The sequence below is a fragment of the Vidua macroura genome, chromosome 3 (genome assembly GCF_024509145.1).
Source record: "Vidua macroura isolate BioBank_ID:100142 chromosome 3, ASM2450914v1, whole genome shotgun sequence".
Classification (NCBI taxonomy): Eukaryota; Metazoa; Chordata; class Aves; order Passeriformes; family Viduidae; genus Vidua; species Vidua macroura.
Window position 1 is genome coordinate 42,392,963 of NC_071573.1, and position 12,117 is coordinate 42,405,079.

The following is a 12,117-nucleotide window of genomic DNA, read 5'->3' on the forward strand; positions in this document are numbered from 1 at the left end:
CTGCCAAAATGTACCTTTTTCCTTCTACTAGTGGAACTAAACTTTCTTGCCTGTCTGGTGGTGTTCTGCCAGTGCTTTTTGCAGTGATAGGGAGAAGATTAGTAGACACTTTTGGTGTGGGTGTTAGAGACAAACGGCTCTGCTCTCTGTCTGGCTGGCCTCAACCTCTCAAGAAGCAGATGTGTGCAAGGCTTGGCTGAAAACAGCTCTCTTTGACCCAAGCCCTGGGGATCCTCACTCCCTGACAAGCATGCCTGCCTCCCCTGAGCATCAGGCTTTTGACAGGCTTTGACCCAAAGGAGTGAGGGTAAAGCATCTGGGCTCTGTTTATCCTCTGGGATGGAGGATGCATGTGAGGAGGGGGGGTGTGCCCATACACATGTGCCGAGTGCAGGGGTAAGCACTGCCACCACCACCTGTGTCCCAGAGATGATGTGCCAGCCCATGGCCGAAGCAGGATGCTGTGCAGAAAGATCAAAGAGGAAAGCTGAAATTAAAAGATGACTACCAGCAGTGGGGAAAAAGCCTTGAATTCCAGCATGAAGTTTGCTCTTTTCTTTCAAATCAGTGCACCACTAAGGACATGCATAAACCACATGTTAAATGTGTTAGAGGGATGAATGTGGAGCACAGGTGTCTGCCAGAGCCTTTACCTCAGGGTGGACTGACTGGAGAAAAGGATAAGCACTCTGGGAGCTCCTGACCAGAAGACATCAGACATTTTGGTTAGTTTGGTCAGTTTAGACTGTCTGTGTACAGGAATTAGGAATATTTTCTTCTATTTAACCCCTAGAGCTAAACATCTCCCATAACCCAGTGACCATTAACAGTTTGAAGTAAAACTTTAAACTTACTAATATGTCTTGCAAAAGGTAAGCAGGCTCTGTTACCAATTTATGGGGGAAGTGAATAAAGAAATCCCTAAATGATTGTTCTGTTGACCTCAATATATCTTGTGGGAAGAACTTCCTAAAGCCCAAGAACTAAGGCTGCAGAACAGGAGACATTAACCAAGTGATTTACTTCTCCTTCAGAACACAACATTGCTCATTGGGTTTTTGGTTGGTTTTTCCCCCCTTTTTTTTCCCCACTATAGTAAACCAAATCAATACTACATTTCTAATTCCAGATAATAAACAACCCCACCCATAGAAGGAAATAAAGCTAGTGATGCCTTATTGTTCCCAGGTCATAACCAGGGAGTATTACTATGCTGGAAGAGCTGCTCTGTGTTGCTGCCTTCAGTTCACAAGACTAGAGAGAAGTTCCAAGGACAGTAGGGTGCTTGGTACAGCTATAGCATGTATTCATTCAAGGAATTTGGGGTACTTGATGAGAAGACAGAGAAGAAACATTTCCCTTCAGGATTAATGGAGAGAGACTGGTTTCACTTGCTACAGTTCATTATAGAAAAATAGCAATGATAAATCACATACAGCTGTGAGAGGCAGGGTGCTCTTTTCACCCTTTCTTCCTCATTTAACAAAACCAAGCACCACTACATTGATCAGCACAAACAGCCAAGACAAGCAGTACGTGATGGCTTGGTGTTGGTTGAGTTTCTTTGCGTTTTCCTGTATTGCAGAGGATGATGAGCAATGCTGCAATTGACTGTACTGCCTCTCAGGCTGGAGCCCTCTCCAAGTGCTGTGGCACTTCCTGTGCTCCTGGGCCACCAAGTCTGCTGGCCTGTCCTCCCTGGTACTGCACCATGGCATGTGTCCCTAGCTCCCAAGCCCATTTAACCTGCTTGCACGTGGGAGAGAAAAAATTTGGCTCATAACCCTCGGCTTCTCCCTAGTCAGGCTGTGAAGCATTTTGTAATAGCTTCGGTCTTTGCTTCCTGGGGAAGATTTACAGGAAGGCCTTCCCTAGCATTTGGTTTCACTTGCCCTTTTGAGTTAAGGTCGAGATCAGAGAATGGGTAAATAGGCTTTCCCAACTTGCTGACATCCAGTTGTTCTGTCCTTCAACTCTGCTCTGAGCTAAGCACCACTTTTTGAAAGCATTTCTTTTTCTGTGCCTCTATTTTTTTTTTTTTTAGCTAGTAAGGAAAATGCATATATTTAAGGTAAAACACTGTGATTATACATCAGTTCTACAGTACCACACAGGCTATATAAAACTGAATTGTGGTGTTTTCTGTGTCAAGTGCATTACATCTGGGATGCAGAAGGGCTTTATTCACAGTTTCTGGGAAAAAAATTCAGTGGATAATTACTCAGTGGATAATTATTTTTGTCCCTGCAAAAAAATATTTTTTTCCCTTTTTTGTTTTGTGATTTCTGCTAGATGAAACAACCAGTAGGCAAATCTTTCTCCATGTAAAGGACATGAGTGGGTCACATTTTGGGCTTTAGCTAGCAAGCTATCTGTGCTGAATTTTGCTGGTCTTACAACTTACATTAGTTTGCCCTAATCCCCAAAGAGGTTCTTATACCTCTTTTCCTGAAACCTCACTTGCTTTTACTTTGTGGGGGCACAGCGGAGTTGTCAGTGCTCGTAAAGTCTTGTTTGTACTGTGTACAGATGCAATGCTATGTTCTTGCTCTTCAGAGTTGCCTATCTAAGTGAGGAAAATAGCTGGGTCAACCAGTCAGCTGCTGCTCCAGGAGCTCATGTTGTTGAAATGAAAGGAGTACACTCTGATGTAGCCCTGAAGTTCTACTGGTAGAGCTGTGCCTGGCTCCCTGCTGCTGCTCCTGAGCCCTGCTGTGGAGCTGCTACTACAGGGAAACACGGGAGTGTGCACAAAACTCTAGGTTTTGGGATTGAACTGATAGACAAAATCTTAAGCCTATTTTGACAAGAAAACAGAGAGGTCTTTTCTTTGGAGTTTCAAAGTCTTGGTGTTAGAGAAGTAATAAATTCAAGGTCATTTTCTTCTTGTAAATTGGATCGTCACTGTGAAAAGATCTCTTAATTTTCTATTTCTCCAGTGAGATCTATCATGGGTCTCCTACCTGTGCCTGACTAGTTTAATATTCTCTCTCTCATGCCACTTAGTATTCCTGTATGGCTGGTTTTAATTTAAACAATTTATTCAACCTTGCAGGTGATTACAAGAACAAATAGTCTAGTGTTGTATTGACATTATGTGTCTTTGACAATGCCCCAACATCCCCTTCCCAAAGACACTGCTCTTCCAGATAAGGAAACAGGGAAAGTGTGACTGGATACCATGCATGTGTAGAATTCAAACATTTCCTTACTCACTCAACCCCAGATGTTCTTTTCCCAGGCATCATATCCAAGTCTTCATTAGAAATTTGAGAGAAATGCTTTACTGTGGCTGCCAGCTTGGCTGCTTTTCAGGTTCAGGCAGAATCTCCTTTATTCATGGGCCCTTTCTTCTTATTATTTTTTAATGCTTCTCCAGAAACTTGTATTATCATCTTTAGCAGTGAAGAAAAATATTCAATGTTTTAGAGCTTCTTTGCAGCATGTTAATCCCTGAGACTAAAAAAAAAAAAAAAAAAATATTTTGGTCCCAGCCTAATTTTTAATAGGATAGTAAACTAAGAGGATACATGAGGATTATTCTAATCTCACCCTGGAGCTCTCTCCAGCACTACTGCCTATCTGGGACCCATTATTGAACTGCCTTCTCCAATGCTCTAGAAAACCGGCACTTATCTTGATTTAACAAGTAATGACAGCAAAAGCCTGAGCTGCAATGCTTTAGAAATAATGGATTAGCTAATTGATTGTGAAAAGAAATATTAGGCTGGAACTGAACACCCTTTGGAGTGCTCTCTTCTCCTTGTTTCACTCTTTAGTTCCTTGAGAGCATGTTTCTACACTGAGGGGGGTAAAATCAACTACTCCTCCCACAAAGCACATGAAAGGGACTGCTAAAGGTGAGCTACTTTTCCTCATCTTGCAGCTCTCCTGGAGCAGTCCACTGTGTGTGCTCTGGAAGAGCAAGGGAGCTGGTAAAGGGTCTGGAACACATATTTTATGAGGAGCAGCTGAGCAGCAGCCTGGAGAAAAGGAGGCTCAGGGGAGACCATATCACTCTCTACAACTGCCTGAAAGGAGACTGTAGCCAGGTGGGGATTGGTCACTTCTCCCAGATAACAAGTGACAGGATCAAGAGGAAATGCCCTCAAGATGCACTCTAAGTGCCAGGGGAGGTTAATGTTGGATATCAGGAAAATATTCTTCACTGAAAGGGCTGTCAAGCATTGGATCAGGCTCCTCAGGGAGGTGGTGGTGTCACCAGTGCTGGAGGTATTTAAAAGATGTATAGATGTGGCACTTAAATATGTGTTTTAGTGGTGCACTTGCATGGCAGTGTTGGGTGAATGGTTGGGCTCAGTCTTACAGTCTTAATCTAAATTATTTTATTATTCTGTTGCTGTGGCAGAAGAAAACACACAAAGCCTTATTTGTCTATGTAATCTTTAAACCTTTTGGGTCTGGGCTTTAAACTTCTTGGGTCTTCTTGGGACAGCACATGACCTGGGTAGGAGAGGAACTTCTTTCTGGAGATTTTCATTGTTTGTAGGTGGTGGGAGACTAGTCTGCCCAGAAGTGAGAATTCTAGCAATAATGTATGAAGCTGGTCCTTGGGACTCCATGCACACTCTCCTACCTCTCATCATGGCAATGAATGTGTGTAAGAGCATAACTTTGACCTCAGATATTGCTGTGGCCAAGGCACAGTCAGGCTGCTCTTCCTTCAGCCCTTATCCATGGGTGAGGAACTGAGGGAGGACAGGCAGGATTCAGCTGCACAGCAAGACTGAGTCAAGCTGGGACCCAAGTGCAGGTTTTACCTGTCTGTACAGTTCACTGTGTGATACTTATTTCTCCCTCTGATACTGAAAAGAACTACATGTTGTTGTCAGGCTTTAGTCTTGAATATGTCTTTAGACTGTTTTCAAAAGGCATAACAGGCTACCCCAAGCAGATGAATTACTGCTGTCAGCAGCACAATAATAGTCACACACATGGTTTCTCTCTCCTTTTCTCTCCTCCACTCCCTGTGATGAAACTTTTAAAATGCTGTACACTGCACAGAATGCAAACAGACATTGGGTTAGTTAAAAACATACTTCTCTTTATTTGAAAGTTTTCTATTCACAGATAAAAGGCAGCTGATACATTGCATAGTATACCTTTTTTTTTAAGTATGCTTATTATCAAATGTGTCTGAGAAAAGGGATGGTTACTGGCTCTAACTTTCCACAACCAACAATGAAGTTAATGGAACAAAAAATTAAAGGAGTAGTAGTAGTCCACGTTACATATAAAATAGATGTTAACAGATACAAACATAACATCAATGATGACTGATTCAGTTTCCCTTCTCCTTAGAAATTCAGTGTCTTATTAGAGTGGTTGCCTAAATTGAGGTTTTATTAAGATGCAGTAGTGCTCTGAAGCTTTGAAACACAAAAGCGATGGGAATGTCTTCAAGAAACCTTGCTAGTGGGAATGAGGGTGCTGTTCTCCTGCCCCTGTGATGGTCGGGTCCTATTCCTGTTGTTGAGCCCTTGCTGCTGCAGGGAGACAGACCAGATGCTTCAGCTGTAGCTGATCCTGGCTCTAAGGCACTTCTAGGGCCTAACAACTGTTTACATTGCAGGCACTAAGTATTCAAAGGACAAATTCTGCAGGGTGGGAGAGTGGGGTGTCATGAACCTTCGTTTAATGTACTGGCCATCATCTTTGGGACTGTTGTCAGGGTCCTATATAAATGCTCCTTGCTGGAAATGCAGTACCTGGGCCCTCTGTAGTATTGAACCCCAGGGAGCTTCTATAGGTGTCAAAGAAACGGTTTTAAACACTGTATCTTGTCAGAGTGTTCTCTTTCCTCTTTACCTGAACTCATGTGGGTTCCCATGAGTACTTTCTGGCAGGCAGGTTTTGCCTTGGAGCTGGTGCTGTGCATGGGCTGAATGTCAGGGTGCCACTGCACTTGTCTCCTGCCTTGAGCTGGAGGCAAACACCTTGTTCATCTGTTCAGAGGAGCTTCAGAAAGTGCCAGAGCTATGGTGGGGAGGTAGCTATTGAACAGGGACGTGGAGAGATAAACTTGTCAAGCAGAACAGCAAGAGATCTCCACTAGGGAACCGAGTAGCAGAGTCCATGCAAGCTGGAGCTCCAAAGTTTTTACCACAACATGGATGCTGGCCCATATATTACTCAATGAGAAAAGTCAACCATGTTCTGAATGACAGGGCTGTAATTCAACCCTGAGGATCTGATGACTATAGAAACCACCTGAGCTCTGCTGCCTGGTTGACAACCATGTGCTCCTGGAGGCAATTATAATCCTCAGCTGCCTGGCACTTCTTTTCCTCCCTCCTTCCATACTTAACACTGAGGTAGAAGTTTCAACTAGCATTAAAACACACAAAAAATGAACAGGGTCTTAGTGGGAAAGTAGTACAATGACATTCAAAATTTGTAAAAACACAAGACACAGCTATAAAATGAGTAATTCTAAAACTGTCAGAAAAACCATATCAAAAAAGTACAGTACTCAGTTGCAAGACATCTTCTATTGTATTTTTAAAAATTAATTTTTCTTTTTTAAAAATTCTCCTTCTGCAACAGAATTTTTATGGTATCGAGATATACTGGTATCAAAGCAGAAGTACATATGAATTTTTGAAGACATTAACGCTCTTGAACAATTATCCAGTTGGCTTCAGTTAAGTATTGCTTTTATTTCCTATAAAAATACATGTTTAACTATGCATGTGTTATATACTGACATATGTGTCTTACAAAAAAAAAAAATCTGCATTCCTTCTGAAGCTTACAAGGAAGATCAAAGTAATGGTGGTTATCTTTATGACAAGACTCAAATGACTTCTTGTTCATACAACATTTAAATATAAGCAACACAAATCACCAATGTAGCTTTTTTTTTTTTTTTTTGCTTTACAACCCCTATAATACTAAAGAAAGTTTATATTAATACCTAAATAAATTGAGTTAAACTACTCCTATAGGGGCTGCTGTTAGTTACCTCCACTGTACTTAACACCACAGAGCAAATGAGGTCCAAATTTCAGTTGAAGGAACATGGTTAGCTTGAATTTCACCCTATTGATTTAATTATTGGCAGGAATGTGAAAAGAAAGTTGGTAAAGCCAAGGGGGGGGAAAAAGTTATTATTATTCTTAGAGCTGTTTTCCAAGAAATACTAGATGTTCCAGCTTTAATGCTGCATTTTTAAATCGGGATAAAAAAATCCATGAGTATAGGAAGACAGTGTTTATGAGCCTTCAAGGAGAACACTTCACTGACATTAAAGGCAACTTTGCAGACTCACTTGAAATGTATCAATTTGTAATCTACACATTTACAGAAGCTGCTCTGCTCTGAAAGCTGTTTCCCAATCTGTGCCAAAACATAAGAGGCTGCGTAGCGTACTTCTGATGATAGACCTCCAGGCTCTGTTTCTCCATAATTGATTTAGTTATTAGTTATGCAGGGGAGAGAAGAGATCCCTGAGGCTTAGTAAAAACAGTTACTAAAAGCAGCCCTTTGTGAATTAATGTCATCCTACCAGCTCTTTCTGCTCATTATTCCTTCAAGTCTTGTTTTCCTGGACACCAGCTGTCACAGAGGAAGTCTCCAGCCTTTTCTTCTCCTGCCTCCTTGGCTGACTGAAGTTGCACCAGCATGGTCTGGAGTGTCTCCTTCACCACCTGGATCTCCCTCTGCAGAGACTGTGCAAGCTTTATTAAGGAATATTCTATAGGTGATTGGCAGTCCCTTTTCTCTTTCCAAGTTATTAAGTACATTCTTGTTCTGCTGTTCACAACAGATGGCCATGGCTATCTAATTGTAGCTTCAACTTCTTCCAAATTGTTTGGATTAAATATTAATACATTTCTCACACTTGCTAGCAAAAGAAAAATGCAGGCAAACTCAAGTTTTCAAGTAGCATTATTTAGCACATTAAAAAAGGGAGGGGATGGGGGATACTCCTTGGATACTGTTCTCATAGGAAGGAAGGAGACAAAAAATATTGTGTACCATGGAGGCAGCAGCACTAGGTGTGAGTTCCCTGATGGATGGAGGGTGGACTTTTATGCCAGAGACTCAGACCTGGGTAGATCAGATCCCAGGTGAAGGCAACAGGGCAGCAGGAGTAGTCTGAAACAAATGCCAGGTGACCACAGCTTGTGTGGTATTAGCAAGCTCAACAACATGTGCTAGGCGAGGTCAGGTGGGAATCTAGGGAAGGAGCAAAATCAGCTTACAGCAGAGAAAGTGTTTCTGCTACACTTACCTCCAGAAAGCTTTCATGTTAGCCGAATTATCATTATAATTATAGTGCAGAACACACAAATATAAAGCTATACAAGACTCCACAGGGAATGCTTTGAACAAGTTGAAAAGCAAAGAGGGCAGTAACCAGGTTGTACTCTCATGCATTAAAAGGAAGAAGGCCACCTGAAAAGTATCCAATAGTTATTATAAAATGCTTCACTTGGTTAAGAAAGAGTTTTCCACGTTTTATTTTCCTCTGTCTAGTTCAGGGTTCCTGCAATGAATTCAGGAAGAAACTGATGGTTAAGGGCTCAGCCTCTGAAAGAGACCTTCCACTTTCCTCTTTCCCAGCTCCATGATGACAAGAGGGAGGGTGTCACATGGAGGCAACAAGGGGTGCAGCAGAGAACAGACTGGCAGATGGAGATGTAGGACATTCACAGAGACGGTAGCAACTACTGACATGTGCACAAGCCTTTAAATACCTAGGCTTCCATGGCAGTACAGCTTTTTGTGCTATGACTGGGAATAAGTTTGTACTACCAATATACTGGGCTTTCTGCTGATTATCTTAAATCAGCAACACTATCCATTGTTGAAAGAAGTGCAAGCTCAGTGAGACAACCAATTTTATCCTCTCTTCTATAACTTACTTTATGTGGAGAAGAAAGCAAGAAGAGGCAAGTTAGAGCCTGCTGAAATGGTAAACCAATGACCAAGTCTATGAACAAACCCTAGGGCCCATCCCATCCCCACTGAGGCCTCCTGGACAGATATGGATGAAGGGCAAAGGCACCAAAAGACAGAAATTGATTCATTTCTAGCAGTATGTTATCAAATTATGCCAGAACCTCACTCCAAGGGAAGTGAAACAGGAAGACACTGAAACAACTCAGTTTCAAAAGTACAACACACAGAAATAATAATGCACAAGAACAGTCTGTCCTTTGCAGAGCTCATACATTAGGAAATGTTGTTTTACTTGACCCCAATGTTAATGCAATGTCAAGAAAAAAAGATGGCCTCAGGTTATGTGACTGTAAAAATTAAACTGCTACTTTTGAAAAATTGTGACTGGACCACGGTAAAGCTATACCAACCACAGCTCTTTCAGGCAACCATTATTATGTCTTTGAAAAGTCTTGGCTGCTTTTGATTCTGTTATCAATTCCCCAAAATTTCATCTTAGTGTATTTACATGCATTTGCTATGATGTTTTGCTCTTAATATGTTTACGCATCTTTCTAATTTCTGGACAGCTGCGTTAATCTAAAGGGCTTCTGTCTCTGATTATGAGTAGTAGCAGTACACACATAGCTTTTCCTCTCCCAGGATCACAAAGCACTGTACAAGGACAAATTAATTATGCTTTGCATCTTCTCTGAAGTAAGAAATATTATTATCCTCTTCTAAGTCCTGGATTCTCCTCCCTTCTGCAACTTAATCATGAGGCGCTGCTGAAAACCTAACTGGTAAACATAAATCCTGCAGTCCATGAACACCATAAACCTTCTGAAGTTTAATTCGGATGTGTAGTCTCTGACTACATGCTGTTACTTGTAATATCCCAGGCAACTACAAAATTCTTTTCAGGTAGAGAGAAAAAGCAAAACTGAAATGTTTCAGTGACAGTGGATGAGAAATCTTAAAGGATGGAAGAAAATGAGGAAGACAGGACAAAACCTGTTAACCAACAGGAAGATGGAGCTACAAAAAAATGGCTGCATAGTCTAAGTACAGCAAGTACCAATAACCTCATAAATAACACCACAATCATATGTAGACAATTAACTGTCAAATGAACCTTTATGTCTAAGATAAATATATGGTATATGGCTGAGCATGGCATGTCTATCTACACACAGGTTATATCTGGAGAAACAGCTTCACCCATTTTAAAAATGCAAATAAACAGTTTTGCATGGGTCCACATGCATATGTGTCCTTCATGCTCAAATTCTCTATCCAGTGCTGCAAATATTGAGCCAGTATCCAAGGCAGGAGTGAAAACAAGTTCCAACTAGGAATATTTTCTGCTTCTGCTGTCTTCCTCTGAAAACTGAAAAAAAATTCCATAATGTTAAATAAGCAGTAAATTAAAATACTTGGCAACAAGTACAACCCAAATTCAGCAATGCTGCATGTCTAACTTTGTCTTGCTTTAAGCTTTTCACCTATTTGACTTTGTCTTTTTGAAAAACTTGAGCATCATCTCAGAGCCTATGATTTGCAAGCAGATAAATGCAGATCAAATTTCTGTAAAGACTTATTTAAGGTTTGGGAAAAATGGGATCATTTTGCTCAAATGCAGCTTCTGATCTCTCAGCCCAGATGTTTAGGAAAAAGAGACGAAGAGTAGATATTATTGATCAGTTGCCTTCCAATAGGAAAGGTTAGAAACTGAGAGTATATATTGTAAGATAAAAGACATTGGAAGGACAATGAAGGACTACTACTGCTCTGAGATAAGGGCCAATGGGATTTTGAAAAGTAACTGCATTTTTTTGACATCTGAAGAAGAAATTAGTTCTCAAAGAATGGAAATAATCAAAAAGAGGTTTTTGGTTGGGTCTTTTCTTGTTTCTAACCTGGTTAACTGTTCTGCTTGTTTCCAAAAGCCAAATTCTACAGGGCCTGCAGACAGAAGTTCAGCTCAATGTGCCACCACCTAACTGCAAGTGTCTCTCCTAACCCCAGGCACCAGCACCCATGGATGGGCTAAGCTAGATGGAAAACAGCTCTGCAGAGAAGGACCTTGAGGTCATGGTGGACAATAAACTGTATACAAGCAACGTGTCATGAGGCAAAGGTGCTCAACAGCCTCCCATGCTGGATTAACAAAAGCACAGCCAGCAGGCAGAGGGAGATGGTCCTTTCACCCCAATCAGCACTGTTAAGGTCTCATCTGGATTTTGTGGGCTCCACAATAAGAGAGAAGAACTTACTGAATGACTCCAGCATGGGACTGGTTTAATGGACTTGAGTATCCATCACATGAGGAGATGCTGAGAGAGGTGGGATTCTTCAACCTGAAGAAAAGAAGGCTCACGGGATGCTACCACTGTGTATAGCTGAAAGGCAGAAATGAAGAAGAGGGAGCCAGACTCTTCTGACTTTTTGTGCGCTGACATAACAAGAAGCAACAGGGAGAAATTCCAAAATAGGAAATTGAATCTGAATACATGAAGACATTTTTTTGTTTGAAGGTGGTCAAACACTGGACTGTGTTGCACAATCAGGTTGTGGAGTGCTCATCCCTGGGGATATTCAGAATCTGGACACTCACTTCTCCTTACAAAATTCAGTAGTATTTGCTGTAGTGCAAGCAATTAAAATTTTCTCAATTACCCCCTTGATTACTGTCGCCCTCCTTCACATCCATTAATGTTATTTCTATAAACTAAGATAATACCCCTACCATGCAAAACCCAAAATACTCCCCCAAAAACTAGTAAACAAAAAAACTGCAACAGAATGACTGCTACATATTGAAAAATTGAACCCTTCAGTGGTCTGAATATCAGCTACTTTCAAATTGCTTGTTCCAACAGAAAATGGAAGGCAAAGAATTTGCAGCACCTGGGTGGAAATACACTGACCTACCTCTATCAGAACATAAACTATACAAGTGGAACCATGTTCTCTGTGTGACACACAGTTGGAAGAGCTCATCCTCCTGTTATGTAAAATGAAATCAAAGAGGGTGCTATTGCCACCTCTGACTCTTGGAGGATCCCAAAATCTTTTACAGGTTCACCCAGAGTGAGATTGTTCCCTGAGCTACAGACAGGGCTAAATTTTACATGATTCTGTTGAAAACATGCTCTGGTGTAAAACAAGACTTGTATGGGAACCTGCTGCAGGATAAAGGTGAAGGGT

At 41.3% G+C, this 12,117-nt stretch overlaps 1 protein-coding gene across 1 annotated transcript in view; it reads right to left on the reverse strand.

The window, feature by feature from the left end:
* Positions 1-5,044: 5,044 nt before the first annotated feature.
* DISC1 (DISC1 scaffold protein) overlaps positions 5,045-12,117 on the reverse strand; it is a 211,521-nt gene continuing 204,448 nt past the window's right edge. Inside the window, exons 14-15 of the mRNA XM_053972179.1 lie at positions 7,529-7,700; positions 5,045-6,348 (exon numbers count right to left, since the gene is read on the reverse strand). Of these exons, the coding sequence (XP_053828154.1) occupies positions 7,545-7,700 (156 nt within the window). The 3' untranslated portion in view covers positions 5,045-6,348; positions 7,529-7,544. The remainder of the gene's footprint in view (positions 6,349-7,528; positions 7,701-12,117) is intronic.